This window comes from Meleagris gallopavo, chromosome 21, assembly GCF_000146605.3.
Source record: "Meleagris gallopavo isolate NT-WF06-2002-E0010 breed Aviagen turkey brand Nicholas breeding stock chromosome 21, Turkey_5.1, whole genome shotgun sequence".
Taxonomy (NCBI): domain Eukaryota; kingdom Metazoa; phylum Chordata; class Aves; order Galliformes; family Phasianidae; genus Meleagris; species Meleagris gallopavo.
In genome coordinates this window covers 5,086,978-5,113,344 of record NC_015031.2, presented here as the reverse complement: position 1 = coordinate 5,113,344, position 26,367 = coordinate 5,086,978, and the positions used below count along the sequence as shown (strand labels likewise).

Below are 26,367 nucleotides of genomic sequence, written 5' to 3'. Positions count from 1 at the left end.
GGTGCGGTTGACACGGTAGAAGGAAGGGATGCCATTCAGAGGGACCTCGAGAGGCTGGAAAGGTGGGCCCGGGTGAACCTGATGAGGTTCAACACGGCAAAGTGCAGTTTGGCACTGGGGCTGGAGAATCCCAGGCATCCATGCGGACTGGAAGGAGCGGTCCTTGAGAGCAGCCCTGCAGAGAAGGACCTGGGGGTCTTGATGGATGAAAAGCTTAACGTGAGCCAGCAGTGTGCTCCTGCAGCTCGGAAAGCAAATGGCGTCCTGGGCTCCATCAGCAGAAGGGTGGCCAGCAGGGACAGGGAGGTGATCGTCCCTCTGTACTCCACCCTCGTGAGGCCCCATCTGCAGCACTGCATCCAAGTCTGGAGCCCCCAGTATAAAAAAGACAGAGAGCTGTTGGAGAGGGTCCACAGGAGCCACAAAGATGATCAGGGGACTGGAGCACCTCCCCTACAAAGACAGGCTGAGGGAGCTGGGCTTGTTCAGCCTGGAGAAAAGAAGGCTGCGGGGTGACCTCATTGCAACCTTCAGTACCTAAAGGGAGCCTACAGACAGGAGGGGGAATCAACTCTTTGGTAGGGTAGATAACTGCAGGACAAGGGGAAATGGTTTTAAGTTGAGGGAGGGAAGATTTAGGTTGGATGTCAGGGGGAAATTCTTTACAGAGAGAGTGGTGAGGTGCTGGAACAGCCGCCCAGAGAGGCTGTGGATCCCCGTCCATCCCTGGAGATGTTCAAGGCCAGGTTGGATGGGGTCCTGGACAGCCTGGGCTGGTATTGAATGGGGAGGTTGGTGGCCCTGCGTGTGGTGGGGAGTTGGAGCTTCGTGATCCTTGAGGTCCCTTCCAACCCTGGTCATTTTGTGATTCTGTGATTCTGAGGAGGACCAGGGCTGTGCAACCATAAGGGCGTAAAGCAGGCAGCAGCGCCGCTTCCTGCACGCAGCCATCGGAGCTCCGGATGTTCTGTGCTCTGTTATTGTTTCCAGTAGGAGCTGTCATGTAACTCATGTGGTGTTTTGGGTAATGTGTGCAAAGTTACACCTGTAATAGTGAGAAAACAAAAGGAAACCTTTCAGAAGGGAGGAAATGTACTTTGACATTGAGGCCTGACAACATTTAGGGTTTTTGTTGTTGTTGTTTTTTCAACGTTATTAAGTTTTGAGCCCCTCACTGCAAGAAAGGCATGGAGGCCCTGCAGTGTGTCCAGAGAAGGAACGGAGCTGTGAGGGTCTGGAGCACAGGTCTGATGGGGAGCGGCTGAGGGAGCTGGGATGGGTCAGAGTGGAGCAGAGGAGGCTCAGGGGAGACATCACTGCTCCCTGCAACTGCCTGAAAGGAGGTGGTGGGGATGGGAGTCGGCCTCTGCTCCCAGGTAACAGCGATAGGATGAGAGGTGATGGCCTCAAGTTGTGCCAGGGAGGTTCAGGTTGGGTGTTGGGAAAAACTTGTCCAAAAGAGTCATCAGACGCCAACACAGCTGCCCAGGGAGTGGTGGGGTCACCACCATGGAGGTGTTCCAGATCCGTGGAGATGTGGCACTGAGGGATGTGGTTGTGGGCACGCTGGGGGTTGGACTTGGGGATCTCAGCGTTTTCCAACCTGAATGATTCTGTCATTCTACCACCTCAGTGAAATCAGATCTGACCGGTGTCATACAGGCCATGGATAGAGTCAATCCTAAGAACAATACAGCCGTTAAATCATTACCCCTCTTATGGGTGCGTTTTCGCCCCTGTTGTTAGCTGTGTTTGCTCTAGCAGCCTGAGTTTCTAGAAAGAAAAAAAAGAACAAAGAAAACATCAGTTCTTACGGCAGTCGAGTTCTGACAGGCTGACAATTCCCCATGTGCTCTGTGCTGTGCTATTTAGGGGCATGTCTTACTTTGCAGCAAATATGAGGTAATTGGATAGATGGAAGATATTTCTGTTTGCGAAGTGTCCCTCTGTTCCAGGTGCATTGCAACATGTAGCTCGTGTTAAATGTCCAGGAACAGTTCCTGTAAAGCAGCTGGCACATTGTAACCTAACATCCAGTGATGTCTTGTTTGTGTGTTACACCACATTATCTTAACTTCCCCATCTACATGTAAAATATAAACAAAGGACTTCTCATACCTTCTTCGTTCTCTGCTTTTGTATTATAAAAATACTGAGCTGGAAATAAACAGCCCTATGCAGAACTCTTAGTGAATTCTGGGGGACAAGTAGTATGTATGCAGTGATTCTTCATGACTTGATGTGAATTTGCAGAATGATGGCTGTCTGTTACCTATTTCTCTGATCAGTTCCTATCAGAGGAGTGAAAGAGCTAACTGTGAGGCTGTGTTTCAGAAAGATTGGTTTGATGCAGGCTGTTCTGAAGCTCGTTGTTAGCATGGCTGTGTACAACGCTGTGAGGATGTCCCAAGTACAGGAATACTTTCCTGAATTCAATGAGGCTTTCTGGGTCGATGTTCCAAGAATGTCAGAAATCCTCTAACAGAAACTGTGTTGCCACAGTACAAGAGCAAATGGCATTTCACAAAATAATAACCCAGAGATGGATAAAAGGAAATAAAACAGCAAAACTGTTTGGGCTGTCTTAGGCTAAACTGAAGTGGTTGAGCTGACTGGGAAAAAGTTGACTTGGGAATGACAAGTGATCTTATTAATCAAAGCGAGTTTGTGTACTGAGGAGAGGATATTCTTTATTACAGCCATACCCGATAATGAATTACAAATGAATTGCTGAGCTTGTAGCATCCTTTCTCATTCTTCGTGAGGACTTGCTTGTTCTTGCAGAAATATCGAGACCCAGACCAGGCCAGCACACAGTCTGGCAAAGGAAGCAATCTGGCTTAGAATTTTAACACTTCGAAAAGTTATGAGAACAACAGTAGCAAGAACCAAAACCCTCTGGGGGCGAATGACAATCTGTAAGCATTGTTGCCTGATCTGAAGTACAAATCATTATTCTTTTTTTACCAGTTTACTTCTAATGCTTGTTCCCTTTATCATTATCACTGGTGCCCTTCTGTAACTTACACAGAAGCCAAGTCATCTGCAGCTCTGCCTTCCTCCAGTGCTAATCTGCAGCTTGGGGTTCTCCTACTAGAGAATAAGAGGCTGGTGCAAGGCATGGCACTTGGGAGAAGCAGTTGCTTTTATATCCTTGCTCACTGCTCTTTGTTCAGACCCAACAATAAATCTGTCACTGCATCTGTTACTGTGTGTTGGGGTGGAAGAATCAGCTTGTGGATTAGGCATACTGTGGCAGAGGCTGCCTTCCCAAAGAGAGCTGCGGAGCCTTGGCTCCTCGTATTACTTTTCATTACCTGTGACAACTCCTTTCATTAACAGTTGCTTTATTTTGTGCTTGATGCAGGGCTGCTGGCTGTAGGACAGTTTCATCGGCCTTATCAACGAGACAGCTTATTTCCTTACTCCTACATCTCAGCCTCACCGCAGAGCCTCAGCTCCTTACCAGCAAAAAGCTCAGATCGGACTCCAATCCCTTCCAGAACATGGCAGAGTTCTCTTGGGCTGCTTCCAGGACACAAGGCGTCCGCAGCCTTCCCAGACAAGGGGATTGCCTTTCCCATATTCCAGAGGCTTCCGACAGAGGTCACGTACACCCTGCAGTCCAGTGCCTCTCCTGTGCCACTTCAGCAGGTCTCTCAAGCCATTGCCACTTCCCCTGCAAAGTACAGCAGCTACACGTCTCCCCTGCACTACTCACAAGCCTATTATCCAACAGGTAAGAAAAAAATTCTAAAAGTCATATATATATATATATATACACATATACTTTTCACAGTGCTCTGTCGTGTGTGTTTCAGTGAGAATTAGAAATTGTAAAGACTTTTAAAGCAAAAAGAGTTTCTGTTCCATATTCCTGCCCTCCCTCCAGACTTGGTATCCTCTGGTGATTTTCCATACAGCCTCTAGAGGCCAAAGGGTGAGGAGAAGAACATTTGTCTGCAACTAGGCTGTTAGCCTAGCTGTTAGCCTAACTTCCCTTTTTTTTAATGTTTAATTAAGAAAAACTGAAGGGGATGACATTCAAGCACAGAGAACTTACTGAAAAGTATCACACTACTCCTTGCTCTCATGTTTTCCCAGTAACTTCTTAAAGCCAAAGATCAGTCGCAAATCTTCTGCAGAATGTTTCCTTCTGCTCTACAGTCTGTGTCACCGTTCTCTTTTCTTCCTCAGTAGTGTATTTTTATGTGCTGCAGACTGGGGGGGCTGCACAGATCTTCACTACCTTCTTTTGTCTGAAGCATTGCCACTAGAATTTTCAGTCTTACTTCTGACAAGTTTTGGGGATTTGTTTTTCTGGAAGAGAATTGAAGCAAATTATTCTCCTATTTCCTGCTCTTGCCTCAGACTGGAAAAAAACGTGCTTGTTTTGTTTATTATTATTTTTTTTTTATTTCCCTGGAACTTCTGAAACTTGGAACGCGGTGACTCTTGGCTTGGACAAACCCAAGCTCAGTTATTACTCTCACTTTCTGCCTGTTCCTCCCTTGGCAGCTGCACCTTCACTGAGTCAGATAGCCCTGTTTAGAAATCTTGCATGTGGTGGCTGCTGTCATTCTCCAAAAAGCACAATGAAATCTTCGTCTCTTGTGTGTGTGTGTGCTGAGACCTCTGCTGGGAACGTTCGCTTCCATCTCAAACAGCAGCACTGTTTCCGTTACATTCTTCTTGTCAAGGAGGCTTCTGAGGAATTATGCAAATCCTGTGGACACTTTACAAGATTTAAGAAACAGGCAACTTTCTGCCATGTGTTCCTTGCCCTGTGGTGCTTACCAAGATCACTGGCAGCCAGCTTGCATTACGAGCTGCAAGTTGTTACATCTCCTCCCAGGAGCGGGGTGAGCTGAGAATGCCAGTTTAAGATGGGAGGTGGTCCCTTGTTTCTATCTGGGTACAGATCATCTGCAGTTTTAGGTGTCTCTACCTCCACTACTCCTCCAGACCTCTTCTGTGGTCAGGAAAGGAGCTGGGCAGTGGTGAGGTGTGATTCACTGAGCTTTTAGGCTTTGTTAAGAGGTGCTACCAAGGCATGAGTGATCTCGCTCTGTTTTGCAGTGTTGGCTGTGGAGGAACTGAGGGTGACCAGCTTAGATTTAATCCAGCGTACGTAGATCCCTGGAACTGGGTGGCACTGTTCTCTTTCACTGGAGTTTGAAGTTTGAAGAGGAAATCAGTTATGCTGTTGAAAAAAACTTTTTTCTCCTTTGAAACACCATGGGAAAAGTAGAGGCAGAATCTTTTTTTTTTTGGGGAGGGGGGGAAGCACAGTAAAACATACCAGATTTTGCAAGGTGCAATAATTAAGGTGTAATTCAAATAGAGAACATTATGGAGGCTGAGGCTTTTGAAATTTAGTAGTTTTGAGAAGAAAGCTTTGCCATTTCATTAGGCAGTATTAAAAATCTTTTCATTTTCACTGCCACTTTGGGCAGTGTTTTTACTGTTGATTCTGTGTACCTCTTCATCTCTCTGCTATCCCTTATTCTGTACATTACAGCATACAGAATGCTGAAAGCTTATTTTGTCATATATATACATGAAAAGTCTGCTTTCCTTCATGTTGAGAGAGCACAAAACCAAGATTAGCTTATTTGGAAGGTGATAGTCCATCTTAAAGTATGCATTTCATAAGAGAAGGGGCTGAAGAATGCATGCTCATCCTTGGAGCTCTTTTCATTTCATATTTAATGAACATTTTTGAAGTCCTATTAAATTAAATCAACGTTGGGCTTTGTGAAAAGATTTATTTCTATGTATGTTCAAGTTTGTTTGTTAGCTTAAGCAACAAAAAGATTTCCTTGTTTTTTTTGTCATTATGATTCTTATTGAGAAGGCACTAAAACAGAAGACGTTCCTCTGGATTTTTTGCTACTGTTGGAGCATTTGAGAATTGTGGGATTGCATCAAAGGAGCGTAGTGAAGTTTGATTACCAGAGAATATCCTAATAATGGGAAGTCAGTCAGTGAGACCATGTGAGAAATATTAGTTATTGATGCCACCTGATACTGCAGGTCCAGTGGTGCCTTTTGAATACACCTGTGGCTGCAGAGCTTGTTTAAATGTGATAACCTTTTGTGAGTGACAGCTCTGCAGTAGTTATGTTATTCTGAATGATACATCCTCTGTAAGGATAAAATGAAAGCTTAAAATTCTCGTATGCCTTGGTCAAAGGGGGTTTTAAAATAAATAAACAGCTGAAAACACAGTATCTGTTTGAAAGCAGCATAAATAGCACCACATTTTCCCTTGAGAAAAGCAGACTAGATGCATTAGTAATGCACTTGTAAAACTAGTAGTAGGATTTATCTTGCTTAAGATTCATCTGAATGTATAATATTCACTCGTATTTGCCTGGGCTTGTCATCCAGATTACATATATAGTCAGTAGAGAGAAACAGGCACCTCCCAGAAGTTGAGTCAATCCAGCTTTCTTAGATCTGTGCTGTTGGAAGACAGTTTCTTTCTGTTGAGTCTATTTCTGCGTGAACTGCAGAGAGAGCAGACAGCTGGTTTTGAAACTGGTAGAGTATGAAGTGGCAATGCAGTCCATCCTACTCAAATATCTAAGACAGCTCCCATTTTCTTTTAAGAAAGAGACCTTCGATGTCATCCTCATTTTCCCCATTCTATAACTTGTAAAGGATCAGAGCTTGCACAGCTGTTGTTTGCAGGCCCGTCCCGATGTGCTCATGGATTTGGCAGGAACAGGCACAGGTGCTCTCCATAATTTCTTGACCCGGCTGTATGATGAGTAATTAGCTTTCCTCAGACACAGCCTAGGGATGTGACACGATAAGGACACACTGACAGGGTGGTCTTCAACGTTCTTCCTTAGTGTTTCACGTGTAGGTTGTGCTCGAGTGGAATGGAAAAAGCTGGAGAGTGTCAGTCTCATCTCCTTTGGCTAACACAGGATCCCAGAATCACAGGTTTTGGAAGGGACCTCTGAAGATTATTCAGGCCAATCCCTCGCCAAATAGTTCCCTACCGGAGGTTGCTCAGGAAATACCTCCAAGGAAGGAGGCTCCTCCACCTCCCTGGGCAGCCCACTCAGGGCTCTGCCACCCCAGAAGTTCTCTCTCATGTTCAGATGGAACTTGCCACATTCCAATTTGTGCATTTTACCTCTTATCCTGTTGCTGCACACCACTGAAAAGAGCCTGGCCCCAACCACTTGGCACCTGCCCTTTAGATATTGATAAACACTGGTCAGATCCCCCCTCAGCCTTCTCTTCTCCATGTGAACGGCCCCAGGGCTCTCAGCCTTTCCTCATGAGGGAGATGCTCCAGGCCCTGAGCATCTCTGCAGCCCTCCCTGGGCTCTCTGCAGCAGTCCCCCATCTGCCTTAAACTGAGGAGCAGAACTGGACCCAGAGCAGAGGGGAGGATCTCCTCCCTGCCCTCCTGGCCGCGCTGTGTGCAATGCAATCCAAGGCATCATTGGCCTTCATGCCACCAGGGCACAGTGCTGGCTCATGTCAGCCTGCTGGCTGCTTACTGATGTCTGTTGCTCCCTTGAGAACCGAGAGATGATGCATGTTCTCCAATTTCTGGCAGATCTTTGAAGACATTGCTGTGATTATTCAAGGCTGTGTCAACCCAGTCATTAGACTGTTAGCTCTGTTAGCACCATGCTTGAAAAGCAGCACTTAGCATGAGGGTAGGACCATTTCCAAGAGACTGTTGGGATGTAGCTGTTACATCAGGAAAAGTCAGAGATTTTAATGGTCTGTGTCCAAGGATGGATCTGGATGCATTTAATTTGCTGATATAACTGTAGCCTTTATGCCTTCAGCAAAGGCATAAATGATTGATTGGTACTTGTCGACTGAAACATTGTGAGCATGTAAAATAATAGTATCTCCAGAGGAGAGAGAGGCAGGTCAGAGTTTCCATTTCGTCATAATGGTTTCTAATTTGCTTAATGGAGTGCCTCACAATTTATGTAGGACATTTTTGTAATTTCTTGTGTTTCGCTGTAATCTGTTTTTTTCTTCTTGGACAAAAGATTGAGACCTATTGAAGAGACTGTGATTTATTTATTTATGGTGACTTGTGACTCTGAAAGCCTTGAAATAAATGTTTGTGTGGGATCCCTTGTAACCCTTTGAAACTTTTGCTGTTTATTTTCCAAAAGCTGGGTGTTACATCATTTTGCATACTGTCCATCTATCTCTGTCCCTCCCTGCACCATTTGTGATTCTGAACATTTCTGCTGCATTTCCCTTGGCTGCATTTTCTCCAGGCTGCAGAGCCCCACGTGGCTGTTTGTTCAGGGAAGAGTTTGGTGCATCCTTCACATTGCCCTCCCTGTGGTCTTTTCCAGTTCTGTTGATTTCTTATTGAGATGGAGAGTCCAAAAAGACGCACAGTAGTCAAAGTATGAGTAAATCATAAATTGGTGCAGTCAGTAATAATCTTCCTCTCTTTCCACAGTTCACAACAATGTCTGTTTCATTAGTGGCTTTGGGAATCTTTTTGACAGCTTCCGAGTGTGAAGCTGATGTTTTCCTGGAGCTATTCACTGTAACACCAACATCTAGCTCCTGATTATTGGCAGACAGTGAAGAACCTATTGTTTTCTACATGAAATCAGCTTACTTTTCTGAAGTACAGAGCTTTATCTGGGAGGTGGTGGCTTTGGGAGACTTCACAGTTTTGTTTTTTTTCCATGCTGCATGGCTCTGCTCTTTTCTGCCATGAAAAAAGCTGCTGTTATTAGCAACCATCACATCAACACGATCGCCAATATCCCTGCTCATTTACCTACTGCAGGTCTCTCCAGACAACAGCAAAGGGTGACTTCTCTTAAAAACAAAGTATTTTTACTGACTCATTCTCATTACATATTCACCAGTGTCAACTAATTCTCTATTCTGTTTTCTTCTATTTTTTCTTGTTCAACTGCCAGGATTTCTGACTTTCTGATATTTTTATTAGTGTGCTTCTAAATAATTTCCTTTAAGTTCTTTGTGACCTCTCTGAATATGGATATGTGCGTTCAGCATGTTTGAAATACAGTCATTCGGCATCTGTGCAAGGATATCAGCCCTCCCCTTGCTGTGAGCTGTGTTTTTCACTGCTCTCCACTTGTCCTGAGGGTTTTGTTGCTGGGTTGGTTACGGTCCCACTGCCAGCAATTCCATTTGTGTAAGCTGGTGTTCATGTTCTGCACGTTGTATCCTGTAGACTATGAGAAATTTTCCATCATCTCTGGCTTTTATGGGCAGCAGTATGTCTGTTTTTTGACAGAAACCAAATCTACTCTGAGGCTGATAATCTTATTCCATTTTATTTAAGAAGGCTGTATCTCTTTCTTAATTTGTTCAATAAATACTCATTTATTCCATAAGATACCACTTATCCCCATCTCTTTAATATTCAGGCTGCGTTTGCTGTATTTCATGGCAGACTGTGCTTTCTCTGGTGATTTCTTCTGGGTATGACTAGATTAGCTGTGCCCTGGACAGTGGAGCTCAGAAGTTCATTCTCTGCAGTTAACAATAGGACGAAAGCATGTGAGTGAAGCAGGTAAGCTTGTTGCATCTTGATTCCATTTGAAGGCGTGAAGCACTCTGGATGAACTGGCACCTTCACCTCTGCTAACACTGTCAGTAAAGACTCTCTTCAGCGTTTTTGCAAAGTTGTTTGGATGTGTGATGAATCTCCTTTTGTGACCATGGGTGGTGATGGCAGTAGGATTGTTCTGTCGCATGGTGGATTTGCTTCTGCAATGCCTTCAGTTGTGTATGCTGTGATGGTGCACAGGCACCGCTGTTGCTGTCGGGTCAGGCACTGCCACTGTCAGTGAGCTGCAGAAATGCACCCTTGTGGGTGCAAACCATTCTGTGTGACAGTTCTCCCCTGCAGAATCTGCCACCAGTTTCTCGTGTCCTGCACAGCTTTGTGTTCCTCACTTTGACTTACAAACGTGTCGATGTCTTTGCTTCATGAGTTGCCTTTGCTCGGAGTGCAGCTGACTGTGACAAGAGTGCTGTCCTTTATCTTGTAGTGTTTGTAGAAAATAATCTTCAGTTGGTGTTTAACCTCTGTAGTACTTCACAAGCACTTCTTCCCTTCACATCCTTCCTCTTTTTTCATCAGAAGACAGTATCTTTATAAGACGTTCGCTTCTCCTTAGGGTCGCTTTAGTAGGTTAGAAGGAACTTCTTTGCCATTGCTTTTCCAGAAGTCCTTCAGAAGCTGTTCTGATGTTTTGAGTTTGTTAACGTAGTTTGGAGATTCCTGTGAGTGAAATATAACCAAACCAAGTTTTGTTTTGTTTTATGGCAACATCCAGAGCAGGGATATGTCCGCAGGTCATAGGATGTTCTCCTGAAAGAGGTCTGAATTTGATCATAGGGTTGCTCAGAATGAGCTTTTGAATTGCAAATTATAAGCACATACCATGCTTGCGTAGGAGGCTGCCCACTGGCTCTTTCTTCGTTGTTTTCCCCCATTTGTTGCTGTAAACTGCACAAAAATCCCACCAGGTCTCATTAAAAAGGGCAGTAAGAACAGGTGTTCTAAAAAACCCACGTTTGGTTATTGTAAGATTTGTCTTATGTGAAATCCCTTGTAAATTTCCAGCACTGCAAGTAAACTTCATCTGTTTGCTACCTCAAGCTATCCTTACTAGTCTGTGTTACAGTCATTGGACTGAACGTGATACCATCAAGCATTTATTTTTCTCAGAATGATGGCAGATTTTAGAGGTTATCTGTCATGCAAGCGAGGCCTTTACTTTTAATTTAACTACCTCTGCGTGTCCCCAAAGGTAATACCTGCAGAGCAGTGCCTCATATACAAAGATGTTTAGGATGAAATGGCTCTTTAATTCCAGTAGGTATGCATGCACATGTGTGTTTTTCTTGTGTGAATCCCCTTGCTGTGTTATGTTGTGGTGGAAGAAGACAAGCAGCTTAGCAAAAGAGGTAATAACAGCGTGCAAAAATTGTGATTTTGAAGTTTCTAAGTTTGTGTATGTCCATTTTACAACATATATTCATGTATATATATGTAAAACAAATGTTTTTCAGATGAAGAAATCAGTCGTAAAATCATTTGGGAGATGATACAGTTCTGGAACTTAGCTCACTGTGTGATTATTGACTGTTTAATCAAAGTAAGCAATAGAACTCTGCATAGCAGCACAAATTCTGGAAGTCTGATAACTGTGTTTGAATTCTTGTAGCTGCACTGCCTTGCTGCTCCCCTGCTACCCACATCAGCCCTCTGACTTGCTGTGCGAGTCCTACAGCTCTGACCTACACCCACTGCAGCTTCTTCCAGGTGAGCGCAGCGTGCTGCCATCAGTGAAAGCACAGGAGAGCTGGATGGGTGAGCTCTAAGATTACGGGCTCTGCAATGAAGGATGGAAATTTGAAAACTGATCTACTTGAGAAAGTGAAAGTAATGTGTCTTACAAGGTTTATTTCAAAGAACCGCTGAATGTTTAGAGAGGTACTTTTGGTAGGACCTGGATGGGTTTGAAGGTAGCACTGTGGTGGGTCTCCTCTTCAGTGGAGTGTTTTCCTCTGCATGAAATTTGTGCTTGACTTCACCAGAATTTGTTCTAGTTAACAAGTCTGCATTTATCTTTGAAGAATAACTTTGCCTCGACAAACTGCATTTCTGTAATATTATGGTAAGACTGGGAAGGAGCTCCTTTTTTGTTATGTTTTGTTTTTGTCATCCCAGACAGCACTCTGCAGGTTCATTCAATGACTGAGAAAAACTGAGATGATTTTTGGGATCAGCCACACCTCAGAGATGTCCTATTAAAATGACTTCAGTATTTTCTGCAGTTGCATTTACTCAAGTTATGTAAAGCACCTTATTTGGAGGAGCTGCCTTATCAACTGTCAAAGATTTTAAGTAAAACTGCAAGGCTGAATACTTTTGTATTAGAGAACAATATGTATACTTTTTTTTTTTTGTCACAGAGGCAAGCAAAGCAAGTTACGCTTTGTATGCTGAGAAAGGATTTACCTACCCAAGCTTGATTATCCAGTTTCTTGTCTTGCAAATATCAACCTTTGTCTTTTATTCATGGCTTTTTTTTTTTTTAATATCATCTTATCCAAGATGTTTGTGTTACAGACAGAATATTGTGTTGGTGGGAGTACATAAATGGTCAATGGCCAATCATGCCACTGGTACTCTCATATTTATTTTGCACGTGGTGCATCTTTGTCTTCTGACTTTCAGTTTGAGAGCTGTGGGAGTTTTTTTTCCAGCTACGGCATGGGAGTGAGTCTGGGTGATGGGAAGTGATGGTCAAATAAATTCTTATCACTGCATTTGGGATAGCAAATCATTCCAGGGCTGTTATTAGGGCTAGGTGAATAAATGCACTGTCCAAAGGGTCCAGTGAAAGTGATTTGTTTGAAGAAGCAAGCTCCTGGGCAGTGTGCAGAGCCAAAGAGATTCAGGTGAATGCTGTGATGATAGTACAACTGTAACCAGGGGATCCCGGGTCAAAAGCTGTTGATGCATCTGGGCAGAGGATGCTGGAAGGTGTTCCTGTGTGAACAGCCCAGGGGCAATCCCAGATTAGTTCTGCCTGCTCTCCTGAGCAGAGTAACACAGATATCCTACAGAACGGACCAATACAACTTCTTAAGTTTTGTGAGACTTGGTGTAGTATAGATGGCCTCTCCTGGAGCATGGTGATGGGGCAGGGGGCTGCAATTCGCCTGCGGTTTCCAATGAGTTGTGAAGAATAATCATTTCCCCTTTTGTGTGCTCTGGGGAGACACTTCCCCAAAGCTCTGCTGAGGGATGTGGCCAGCTGCAGTGCTGACCATCCTGCCCTGACTGTGCTGTCATCAGGAACCACTTGCACAAATCTTCAAAAGCAGCAGTATATTTATAGCAAACTGTCAGAGTTAGTTAACAAGTGATGGGAACAGTGCAGAATGGTAGAAGAGATGCCATCCATGGGGACCGAATGAGGTTCAACCAGGCCAAGTGCATTCTCTGGCTCTGTAAGACAGTGAGCTGCGTGTGGGCATTTTCTCCTACTGGAAATGCACACTGCATATAGTAGTACATACATACAGCACACCCAAGAAGATGGTTATGTGTTCTAACAGCTTAAAGCTGGGTTCCACAAGGAAGAGGCAGAAGTTGCAGTGTGTTGGCTGGCTGATTGGTTACTTGCTTTTTTGGTTTTGTTTTCCTTTTGCCAGGGGTGATCTCGTGCGTGGGCTGTTGACTTGTTTATCCAGATCTTCCTTAAAATCCTGCTACTTAAGGCAATAAATAAACAGTGCAATAAATAAACAAGAAAAATCTTGTATTAATATTTTCAAAATGTACAACTGGGAAAAAAAATACATGAAGGTAACTAAGTTCAAACTCGTGTCTTAAAAGTACTAAGGTGGCTTGCCTCTAATGAAAAGATTTTGCTTAACCTAAATTTCTCAGATTCGAGGTTTTATCTTTTTTCTCTTTCTCCCTAAAAGTGTACAGTCGACTGCAGACCAGCACAACTACATAAGTCAGCTACAGGACTTGTCTTCATATACCCAGAAGAAGGGATCTTGATATTCTCTCATCTGTCTGTGGTATTTCCTTCAAGGACTTCTGATGTTCGTGCTGCTGAGAGACCAGATGCTTCAGTGACTTCTGATCTTCTGTGACTTTCCTAATCCTGTGGCTTCCTGTTCTCTAATGTATTCATCTTTTGAAATAGCTTTTCAGTGCCCCTTACCTCAGCTAGAATGTTTGAGGAAAATCAGCTCTAAAGACTAATCCTTCTTACTAGGCCTCTTCCAAAGTAAGGTTGTATTGTAAAAGTACCCAAGTTTCTGTTCAAAGTCATAATATGGCTTATTTATCAGGAGATATTACCCTTCCATTATTCTTTAAATCTGGCCAACCTCCAGAAAAAAATAGCAGTACAGGCACAGGCTGTTAGAATGTGATTTGCCATTTCCTTTGGGTAGGACTAGCTGCTTTTGGAACTCTTCATTGCCTTCTTTCTGCTTTGAGAGTTCTTTGATTTAAATGAATTCTACTTTAAAAAGATCACCGTGTTGCTTATTGTGTCCTATTATCTAGTCATGTCATTCCAGTGCAGTCTTTCAGTAGCATTCGGACCAGTCCTGTGGTGGTGAAGGCATCTCTGTGTGTTCTCCAAGAGGTGTTTCCAGCCTGCAGATCTGTAGGGCTGTGTATGGATTTATGTAGACTTTGAGCACACATCTGTGAGACGTGCTGATACTGGGGGGTGTCTGGTCAGAGGCTGTGACAGATGGGGAGATCCTACAGTATTTTGTACTCACGGGTATCTGGAGCCCCTTTCATTCTGGGACAGGACTGTCCTTGGAAATCACTCACTGTGTGAATGTACGTGGACAGAAGAGGGAAAACATGTTATCAGAATGTAGCTGTGAGCTCCTCGTGTTGAGTTGTCCCTGTGCACATTTACAGCTTACGTACTTTCTTCTCTTGCTTAAAAATCTTGTGGTTTATGTTATTTTTGTATGTAACAGGGTTGCTTCAGCTTTAGAGGAACTGATGTCAGATACATGCGTTCGTCCTTTTCTATCACAGATGTTGCATGTGAAAGGAGTGGTTCTAGTGTGACTCCACAGATCCTACTAAGACTAGAAGTTTTTGATTTGAGCACCTGGGTGTATGTTCACTGGCGATGCAAAGGGTGTGCAGACCGTGCATCTGAAAGAGTCCTCAGGTGCTGTTAAGAACAGGTGGCAGACAGAAGAAAGCGAGCTTGCTGTGAGTAAGGTGGTTAATGAAACCAGGCCAAATCAGTAGCCTTTTCTTAATTAAACCTGCTGATCTAAGTGCAAGTAACAAACAAGCTGTCATGTTTTTGACTTTACAGACTTCTGTTGGTTGCTCAGGTTCACGTACAGAACATTGCAGAACCATTGCACGTCCTGCCGTTGTACTTTTTGGAAAGACACATTTACCATGTTTTCTTTCTCCCAGAGTCCTCCAATGCAGACACCTTACGCAGTTGAGTTCCTGCCCTCTAACTGGCCATACCATACTGATGAAAGCAAGAAGACAGAAGTAAATCTTGAAGCTGTGTTTCAGATTGTTGATGAAATGCGTTCGTCTCCAAAAGCCGGAACAGTGAAAGTGGAGCCTGTGGAGAACCAGTGGTCAAGCCCTCAGTCCAACAGAGGTCAGCCACTGCTAGCTGATACTGAGAACGACGATCCGCCTTCAGATGACGAAGGCCAGCTGGAACCTCTCACCCCTGTGGTGTCAGACATTGCATCGTTTGTGGTGGGAGATCAAGAGGTAGCTTGCTCTCTGTCACAGCCCTCGGAATACTTCTACGCTCTCCATACGGCTGCGTCTGTAGAATGTGCAGCTGCTCAGGTAGTGAGAGAACCTGCGGCCACGCAGGAAGCACGAGCAAAACTGAGAGAAGAGCCAGACCACCTCCCTGCTCAGTTCTCAGCCATGATTGTTCGGGAGGTGCAGTCGTTCAGTCCACAGAAGGTAAGCGATGAAGATAAAACAACCTGTGTTTGGAGATAACTCTGTTCAGTGGTAATGCTGGGTTGTGGTCTGATAGCATTTTTTGCATTCTTAAGGACCGAAGAGTTCTTTAATTAGGATTTTAATGGATGGCGAAGAATCTGTTTGGTAAAGTGTGATTTAAAAAAAACAGAACAAAAATATTCTTTTTAAAGTATCTCTTGTTAATGGCATGTTGGCCATTATGATGTCCAAAACTTGGCCTATGGTCACCAGCTTAGGCCAATCAGTTGCAAGGGAAAAATGCAAAGTGCAGTTGTATTGACAGTGATGAAGTAATTGCTTTTTTGAGTTAGAACTTATTTCCTTTACTCTTTAATAAAAAAAGAGTATTTAGAGAAAGAGGTGTATATTCTGATCAAGTTTCTGCAGAGAGCAAGCTAGTTACTCAGCCTCACGTAGGGAAAAGCACTTCCTTGTGTTGTGCTCATTGCTCATTAGGGAGTTTCCATTCATTATCTGAACTGTTGACCACAGTTTAAATGTTTTCAGCTTTGGCATCTTTGGAGCAGCATTTTTAGAAGTGTACTTTTCCTTTGTGAAAGACTTTGGGACTTTGTGGTCCTGGCTTTCTTGTTAAGAAAGGAGGACTGGAACAGGTTGCCCAGGGAGGTGGTGCCCCATCCTTGGAGAAGTCTTTCCTCAGGCTGGACGGGCACTGAGCACTGAGGTGCCCCTGTTTGCTGCAGAGAAGTTGGACTAGATGCCTTAAAAAAGGTCCCTTACAACTCAAATTTTTATGAGTTTATGATTCCATGAATTCAATGCATGAGCCTTGGTGTTGTTTGCAGGAGGAAGATGCTGTGTTTTTTTTTATTCCCTTACGTGTGTCCTGCGTGAGAATCCTGGTGCTGGCCACAGTCTGTTTCTCTGGAAGTTAACTGGTTAAATAGATGGGGATTATTCTGTCCTGAAGAGAAATTTGGGCACTATTAGGCCTTTTGTTTGACAGCTTTGCTCTTTTTGTTAGGAGTATTCTACTTCTTGCTTGTCTCCCCTTTCCAAACTGAGGCAGGGTTAGCCTGACCCCACAGCTGCCTCTCATCCAGTGGTATTTCCAGAGCCTGGGATCATGGCAGGTGCAGAACTCTCCAAAGTAGATTCCTATGCTTGTACATCCATTGGGCTCCTACATTATTTGCTCTCTTCCTTATCCCTGAATCTGGAAGGCTTCCACAGCTCTCAGTAGCACAGCGTCATGGAATTCGAGGCAAGCTTATGGTAAAATACTGCCCATGCAGGTAAGGCTGTTTTATTCCTCTGTGTAGCAGCAGAGGAGGAGCAAATTCCTCTGGTGCTGATAAACGAGCATCAGAACAGCTCTGCTGGGTCAGATCAACGCCTGACTGCGGTGTCAGGCCTCCAGACAATAGCTGTAACATGATGCAGAGGGAAGAGCAAGAACAGTACAAGAGCTCCTTGTATTTCCAGTGGGAGCACTTGGGATGATGCTGCCTACCTGATGTTCAGTTTCTCTTCCCTGGGCTGAAGTCAGCCCTTGAAGCCACGTGAACTGTAGCTCTGACCAAACAGATTCTTTGCTCGCTGTGTACTGATGAAGAGCTTCATCAGTCACCTCCAGCCACTTTCTCCATGCAGTCGTGATTTGGGAAGTCTGTCGCAGCCTCCCAGCAGTCTGCTCTCCAGACTCCCTTTGGTAGCATCCTCTGCATGGCAGCTGCTCTGTGGATCTCTGAGTTTGCTTTCAGCCTCTTCTGTTTCTATTAAATCCTTTCAAAAATGAAGAGACCGTGGCTGCACGGCACGTTGAAGCTGCAGGAAAACGATGGATTTTTACAATGATGCAGAGGTGTTTGATATTTTGTTCTCTATTTCTTCCACAATATTTCCTATCATTTGATTAGTTTTGGGACAGCTGTTGTGCCTTGTCCTCTCCATAGAAAGGTGTTCACCTGCTCTGTGCTGCTGCTTGGCTTAAAAACCAGCAAATTAAAGAGGAATTCTTTGCATGAGAGGTCTTAGTACATTCAACAATCCAGGTTCAGCACTGTCATCTTCACCTCAGTGAAGGACAAGGTCCTTGTCTTTTACACATTTTGGCCTCAGACGGGCATATTTAATCCAGTCGTAAGAAATGCTTTCTTCTTAAAGTGGAAATGAAGCACATCTATCACTCAAGGGGAATGTGCCTCCGGTGTTGTCTCCTCTGTAGTATCCCTGGCCGAAGGCTGAAACTCCTGCTTGCTTTGGGGACGGTTAATCCAGCAAACCCCGTTTGTGTGAGACAGGGGCTGATGTTACTGACGTTTCTCATTGTGGTTCCAGCTGGGCACTGGAGTCACGTAACCACTGAGGCACAGCAGGGCGGGTTTTTTTGCAAACAATTTGGCCTTTTTTCAATAACTGAAGTGAAAAGGCAAAACTTTCACATCTGTCAGCTTTGGTAGCTTTGTTTGATTCTCTGCCAAGCAGCATTCGGGACAGAGCTGCAGCAGTGCTGGGCCTGAGTGAGGAGTCTGCAGATGTGGCAAAGCCATAATGAGAAGCACGTTCACTTACAAAAATAAAAGAAATGAAGAGGGCTTTGGAACCAGATTTATGTGGGCTAGACTGATGCTGTTAGGATGGAAATTGTATTATTGCCAGTTTCACAAAAGATTATTAGGAGAGCTGGTGGGTAAAATCCTACACGGACAGTAGAAAAGGGAATGCTGCATACTCCTTTCCCTAGGAGGTTTTATTACATAGAAGTCAGTGGAATGGAGAGGCTCAGGTCATCGTGTGAAGAAGTGTGAGCACGCAGTTGCTGATGTCTGTACCTGCTCTGTGACCTGCCATCCTTCCCTCTTTGTAAGAGTCTGTCTCAGGACTTAACTCGCATGCTGTCTGGTGGAGATAATGAACTACAGACCTCCCTCCTTCTCCTTGCTTTTACTCCTAGTGAGAAGCTGTGTTCTGACGGCAGACGAAAGGCATAGCCATCCAGACGGTTTTCCTATTAGCTAATTAATACTGCTAATGCAGTACGTATAGACAACACATTTCAAGGAGCAAATTCTGCCGTGAGGTGACTGAACATCCAGCATGTCCAGGGGCTGCTGGGGGAGCTCTGTCTCCCTGGGTGTTTCAGATGCTGTGTTCGCAAAGGCCTTTTTGAAAATTAAGGTACAGCTTCGGCAGAGAACCTGTCTGTATTTCTGTTAATCTGCATACACGTTGCCTTTTGTATATTTAATGCTGAGCAGTGGCAGACTTGAGAGGGAGAGTGTGATTTTGGAACTACTGATGTCTTATTACTGCCTGTGATGACCTTTTGCCCTCTGCTAACTCACACACACCAGCTTTCGGAAGCTTTTTTTGCCTTCATAGAAGGAAACACTGCAGGCTCTGAACAATCCCTCATCTTATGATGTTGATTGATAGGATATTTGCAGAAGAGCTCAATGCTCTATAACAGATGATAGTGAGAACATCCTTCTGTCTGAAGGGAAATTCCAGGTGCTTAATTGTGCTTATTTTTACTTCCTTATTGGGACAGAACCATAGCTTGGTTGCTTGGCTTTTTTTTCCTTTTTTTTAAAGCTACACATTTTGCCACATTGTTAAAGAAATGCTCGAGTTCATGAAATGGTTGCCTGCAAAATACATGTGGAGCAGCAGCAGAGGGCTCCAAAAAGCAGGCAACAACATTATAATGCAATGTCTTTGATGGGGTGGGGTGAGATTTCCAGGCAGAAGGGCACTGCTCACCTGCGTAGTTTTGCATCACACAGCTCTGTTGGGTTGTCCAGGTACACCTGTCATTAGCAATGCAGCTGCTGGTACCAATGAGTGCACCTGGGTTTCTTCTGCTTCACTTCTCATGCCTGGTGTGGTGACAGGGCGAAGCTGACACTGAGTACAAGTACTCTTCATGTTCTGGCTTTCTGACTTCACGCTTTGCTTAATATGACATTTTGTAAGAGCTTGGCTTTGGACCTGGCAACCTTAACTCTGAGCTAAAAACTCTGACACAATCCATACAGGTGCTGTTCAGCACTTGTTAGATGTCCTTTTGGAGTGGAGAAAAGTATTTATTTGTTCCGTTGAAGTGATTAAAAGAAAACATTGAGTCATCTTTGCTTTCTTTGCTGTGTTTTGTTTCAGGTGGATACTAGTGTTAAATGTCCATTCCTGAGGTCAGAGGCAGAAGAGGTGGGATGCCTCTCGTCAGAAACTGGGCCTGTGAAGAAATCTGTAGAAAACACTGTTTCATCTGTAAAAACCAGAAACAGAGAGAGAAGGAACAGTTCGCAGGAGTACAAGTCCCCGGGTAAGAAGAGAGTCTATTTTTTTTTTATTTTTTTATTTTTTTTTAGAGATTAGCAATAGAGCTGCTCTGAAACTAGCCATCACAGAAAGGGGAAATCAGACCAGGTTAGGTCTTGTCTGCAATGTATTGCCTTGTACCTTCAGTTAAAATACTGCACACAACCTCCTAGTGTACTTACTGATACCCTTTTTGAGGTACACCAATTACTCATGTGGGAAAGAGTATAAATTAGTAATGAGTAAATGAGTAATGAGTAAATGAAACCTGCTGTTTTGGGGGTTGTCTGAGAAACACAGATGTCACAATATTGAGATGAAGCCCGTGGAGATGTGTGCTGGAGCATGACAGTGCCACAGGGAAGGATTGGGTAACGAAATGACAACTGAAGTAGCAGGGGAAAAAAGCCACACACACACAAAACCAAAAACCATCGAAGTGTAGATGTTGACAAAAAATGGTGTTCTGGAATGCTGCTGTGTCTGCTGACATACGTGAGAGAAACAAGTAGGAGAGCAGCTGAGGCCAAACAGTTCACCAGATCTAATAACCAAAGGAAAACCTCAATATCCTCATGACAGAGAGACATGAGAGGACACCAAGTGTACTTCAGATCCATTCTGGAGGAAAAGTTGGTGTGGCAGCCAGGTGGTGAGGAAGCCATTTCCCTCACAGCTGATCATCGAAGAACAGGTTGTGGAGCTGTTCCTCACTTCAAAGGGTAGTTTCCAGGTTCCAGTTATGCTAGTTAATAATTCAGCTCACATGCCCCTCAGTTTCAAATGTGTAAGTGAGGAATAGTCTTCTTATCTGGAAGCTATAAAATAAATAAATGAATGGATTGGATGCCATCTTGAACTTTTGTTTAAAATGCAGAACTGAGAGCTCTGGTGCACTGACTGATAGCATGGACAGTCAGCATGCTTCTCAGTTCTTGTATCTACAGCAAAAGTTTATTTAAGAAAAATATATGGTACTTATATTGTACTTATATACTATACTTAATTACAAAGATTAAGAAGAACAAATTTACTTAACAGTTGTGAAGTTACAGGAACATTTTGGAAAGTGTTTGGAAAGTGTTTCCATGGCAGTGTTCTACAGAAACGAAACATTGCTATGCTAATTGGATAATTAGCAATGATTAGCATAGTTGCACTCTGGGAAACCTGATAGTCATGTGTGCATCTCCACTGTTGTACCTTTGAGGGTTGGTAGGACAGAGGATAGAGACAGACAGCACACGTGAACCAAACATTATCAGGGTCAATTTGTCCCAAAATAAATAAGGATGTGATAATGGCTTTGAAGATGCAGTGCCCATCTCCTGTGTTCAGCTGTAGGCCTGGAGGAGATGTGTTCAAGTGTGAGCTGACTTCTGTTAGCTTCTGCATTTGTCTGTCTGTACCTCCTTTCTTCTGCGTGTCTTTGGACGCATCCTCTTCTTTTACCTTTCTAAAAATGGGCACAATGACCATTCCCAACTGTTTCTTCACAACATGTCTGTATGGGAGCCGTGAGGTCACGGCCTGAAGCAGTGGTTGAGCACCTGGTGAAGGGGCACAGCCAGCCCTGGGAGCAGAGGTAGGCACCCCTCCTACCTCATTTAAGGGCTGGCAGTCACAAAGGAGGAATCTCTACTTGGAGATCAACTCCTCTGGAGTGCTTGGTGAGCCCTGGTCCTTGGAAAGGGGTAAGCCATTCCTTCTTTATTACTGGATTGTGACTGCTGTCTTTCTTGGGTGATCCAAAACTGTTTTAAAGCAGCTGTATCTGCTTCTTCTTATCTTTACACATGTCCTTTGAGTGTAAGTCCTCCAGTTTTACCTTTTTTCCTTTGGGTGCCCATTTACATGTAGCCTGAGCCCACAGTTTGACACACATCCTGCTGCAGAACAGACTCTTGTTCCGTCTATTTCAGTAGGTTTGTGACATTGTTCCCTTGTCTTTGCTGTGTGCTGACACCAAGTTCAAGGTGTCACACGGTGAGGTAGGAATGTCTGTCAAACAGGGGTGAAGATGAAGAGTGTCTCTTGTCCTGTGTCCTGTCTCTAAAAACATCTTTGGCATTTTTGTGCTATTAAGTAAAAAAAGACCTCAGTGAACTTTTCTTCCATCAAATTCTCTAGTCACTTCTCAAAGCTGTGCAAGCTTTATTGTTCTGTGAAAGTAAAAGTAATTAACACAGGGTAATTACACAGAGGTGAAGTACCCTGTTCTTTTTTTTTGTTTCAAAAGTTTTAAATGTGTTTCCTTACTCCTCATATGCTAGTTGTCTTTGCACATCACAGTCTAACAGCAGGACCTCATCTCCTTTGTTAAGAGCAGCACTGCTTTTGAGTTCTTCAGAGAGTCAGAAGCTGCAGCAGATCCATCATCCTGAATGGACTGTGTCATCTGTTCTCCTCCTACTCTTCCATGGGGGTGTTGGCACGGCTCTGTAGTACCTGGCAGGTTTATTATTGGTTATGGAACCCTGAGGGGTGGCTCACATCTTTCAGGGACCACATTTTTCAGCCCCCTGGCTTGCCCTTAGCACATGGCTATAAAGGTGCTGATAGTGAGTCTCCTTGTACTGACTGCCTGCTTGTTCAGCTCATCTATACAATGGGGTTTTGGGATAGGTGTGTCAGCTTAGTATGGAATAAACTTGTCTGCAGCATCTGTACCTGCAACAGGTGTCCTTCTGGCCTTCACAAATGACTGAGGGAGACTGACAGAAACTGCATCCCCTCCTGTCTTCTATGTGTTGCACTCCACAGGTACACCAGAGTCTGAGTCTTCTAGTGACTCTGTAGTGGAGCTAGTGCCTGTGCTTTGTGTTTCCTCTTCTAAGAGCACATAAGAAGGATCAAATTCTCACTGGAGAGGTTTTTGTTTGCAGCCTTTTTTTCTGGAAATAGCGGTCTCAGAATGGAGCAGGTGGGGTTACTTCTGAATTGAAGTATTTTGATGCATTTAGGAAAAAACTCTCTTCCTCTATGGCTATTTTTTTTTTTAAGTATTATTTTTGGTGAGTTATCTGAACCTTTTCTTCATATAATCTGGCAACTTCCTCCAATTTTTTTTTGCACAGGAGCACAGACATAACACTGAGATGCCACTGGCTCTGATGACTCCATCACTGTCGTGCTGCAAGGTGCCCTGGACATTTACCACCAGCCTGGCCACTACAGCTGTGCCATTATGCATTCCCTCTCATTTGCTGCAGATAGATTTATAAGTGCTAAGGGCAAATCATCATTCAGCAAAGGTCTCCCATGCTATCATGTGTTCATCTGAATTATTTCCTTCACCTTCCAGAGAAAAATAATCTTAGCACTCATCCAGCATTCCTAGTAAGAGAAGGTGAAGTCCCACACAGAGGTGTTTGTGCAGGGCCAGGCTGGCCCAGGGGCACTGCAGCATGTCCTGGGCTGAGCAGGATGAAGAGGAGGTGCTCTCAGGAGTCTGAACTGCAGCTTCTTGTTCCGGCTCAACTGCCATTACTTTGGTTTCATTCTCTTTTCAGTGAAGGATTCCCATTTCCTGTGCTGTCAGTCTGGTTTGGATGAGTGGTTCTTAGATGCTGTTTCTTAAGCAATTTGGAGTTGTGCTGTTACCAGCCGCCTCACTTCTCAATGCATGCTGCTCTTCAGGGCTCGCTCCCAGCAGTCTGCTCTGGAGGAAGCACAGAGCTGCTGCCTTTCCCGCAGGTTCTTTGTAGCACAGAACAACAACGGGGCTGGAATTCTTTTCCTAAGACGTGAATGCATCTGTTATGAGATGGAAGTTCACGAGGGTAGTGGTGCTGTTGTGACTTTATGCTGTTGTTCTTTTCCCTGAGCTGTAAGGTGCTGAATTTTATCTTTGTTCTGGCCATACAATGGGAATGTTTCCATTTTGCCATGGCATGAATGGGCACGTAAATCACTTTTATTTTTTCTTCTTTGGTTTACACTTAAAGTTTTACAAGATGAGAACAACTCCCGTTCCCGTAGGTCTCCAATCCTGCTGTTGCAGCCTCTCAGGCCGTGCTCTGCATTACCTGCTAGAATTACAATCCCGACGTGTGAGGCTGAGCAAAACACGCAGGCTGATATTTACTCGTTATTTCCTTTTCTTCCTAGATCTCCATCTGCTGGTGGATGTCGCTTGCAAGCAGGAGCACTTTCCAAAGGAAGAAATAAGAGAGTGAGAAGTGGGTGACAAGTACGTGACAACGTGCAGCAGCTGCCAGCTGGGTTCTCTTGTCAGACTCAGGCAGCGCAGTGCACACAGCAGCACTTTGGATCGTTTCAGCTGTTGGAAAAAACCAACACCGACAAAAAGGCACTATTTTTTAACAACTTTCACTCCGTTGGATATTGGTCACCCCGTGGTTTTTTACACCTCTTTCATGACGTTTTCTAGCTGACAAGTTACAAAGCATCGAGTGGTCAGAACTTTCAATATGAACTAATTATTAGCTGCTCATCTTCTCAGACTTGAACTCCTTGTAACTGGAGCAACCTTGAGAGCTTTGTCTGAACCTTTCTCACTGGGAACCAAGTTGTTCTTAGTGCTGTGCTCAGAATCTTTCTGTTGGTCACTGCTGGAAGCCGCAGCACGCCCTGCGCTGTTCGGTGCTCTCACCATCTCTGCTTGAAGTCACACTGCGACCCTGCAGTGGGAATTGTGTACGAAACAAAAGCGTAGGGAAGTCACAAGATTCCAGGTCTGAACGGGTCAGGGGTTCGGGAGAGCTGCAGTAGTTAAGATGAGCTAATTTTCTGAGTGATTACCCAGGAAATGCTCTTCCTTCCTAAGGCAGCGCTCTGTGCCCTCCCAGTGGGTATCCATTACATACAACAGCTGCTCATCTCTTACACTGATGGAGAAGTCTTCTGTTTTAGTAACTTCTTTTTGGTTCTGATGCTCTCTGTAATGGTAAGTTATGTGTTGTGTTAGTACTTCATAGGTCTTAGATACATTCTTAACTTATCAATATAAATGCAATCATATTTAATAGTAGTTTTAAGTTTTGAATAGCTATGCATTTATATTTGTGTTAAAATATTGTTTGAAGGATAAAGGGGGCACAGACTTTATTTATACTGTCAGGGAAACGTACATGAAAGAGTGCTCAGAACATAAATTTAGCTGGTTCATCCATGCTCATATTCTTTAAAAACTAATTAGAGCCAGTCCTGAACAAAACACACATGAGAGGAGCAGAGAGAAGTGGCCAAGACCACCCCAGCTCTACCCTGCAGGACCTCGTGCAGCCTCCGGCCGTGGGCAGGACATCCCAAGTGAGTGCTGAGTGGTGGGATGAGCCGAGGCGAAGTCTTTAATTATTCACCAGCCATCCAAACAAATACAGTCTGGGGATGCTTTTAGGTCAAGGCTGGTGGGAACATTTCCATGCTGATTGTCCTCAGATTTGTTCTCCTGTATTGTATATTACATACGTGCAGTACAACTCCAGTCGGTGTGAATAGTGAGGGGTGAGGTGGATGCATCCAAGTCCTGCTTCCCAAATGGATTCCATCACTTTCCTCATGGGCTCAGGGTGTAAGGAGATGGAGTTCAAAGGACTTCAGCCTTATCGGACTGCAGCTGCTACTTCTTTAATTCACACACAGCACAAAGGGAACTTCACAGCTTACCCTTCTTACTCCTGTTTGCCCCCAGAAGTCTTGGCACTTAATGCTCTTTTATAGCTCTGCTCAAACAGCGTGGCTGCAGCAACCTGCAATGAATTAAACTTTGAAACTGAACTATGGATGTTGCATCTGTATTTTCCGTGTGTGTTCTGAGTTACAAAGGACATATCGTGGTTGGAAAAAATCCTTTGTGTTTCATAGAAACTTAGAATCATTAAGCTTGGAAAAGACCTCTGAGATCCCCGAGTCCAACCCATCTCACCGTGCCCACCGTGTCCCTCGGTGCCACATCCCCACGGCTCTGGAACTCCTCCGGGGGCAGTGACCCCACACCTCCCTGGGCAGCTGTGCCACTGCAGCACCGCTCTTTCTGAGAAGCTTTTACTGCTGTCCCGATTTCCATCACAGATACCCTGAGTTCTTGAGTTCCCACTGCCACCTTTATCAGCAGACACCCACTGCCCAGCAGACCCGTTCTTATTTTCAGAAGCGAACCTATTCTCCTTGGCATAACCCACGAATTTCCGTGGAGCTCCCCAGAGGTTGGTCGGGCACTATTGAGGAACCCCCCACTCATCCGTTCCCTTGCTCGGATGCCCCTTCCCGCGAGCAGCGCCGGGCTGTGCGCACAGCTGAGCACCGGCCATTGTTCCCGGTCACCTCGCAGCGCTCTCCTCGAGCACCACTCCGCCGCGGCCGCTTCACCCGCTTCCACTCGCAGCCCCGCTCCGAGGTTACGGCTCTGACCTGCGGCATTATTCACCTCTCAGCGATGTCAGAGCCGAATAAGAGCTGAATTCCAGACCTCTGACATCAGCCCGACCCGAACCCTCCGCGACAGCGGCAGCTGGACGAGGGCTCCCGGACGGCAGCGAGAGCGGGAGGGCCGCGGCCGAAGGGCAGAGCCGGCGGAGGGCCGGGGA

The 26,367-nt window shown here is 44.6% G+C and overlaps 1 protein-coding gene across 1 annotated transcript; it reads left to right on the top strand.

The window, feature by feature from the left end:
• Window positions 1-2,377: 2,377 nt before the first annotated feature.
• On the top strand, window positions 2,378-24,340 carry HSF5 (heat shock transcription factor 5). Its single transcript, XM_019621843.2, has 6 exons — window positions 2,378-2,410; window positions 3,343-3,739; window positions 11,220-11,317; window positions 14,987-15,508; window positions 19,655-19,820; window positions 23,927-24,340. The coding sequence occupies exons 1-6, from the start codon at window positions 2,378-2,380 to the stop codon at window positions 23,992-23,994; spliced, it is 1,284 nt and encodes a 427-aa protein (XP_019477388.1). The 3' UTR covers window positions 23,995-24,340.
• The last annotated feature ends 2,027 nt before the right edge of the window (window positions 24,341-26,367 follow it).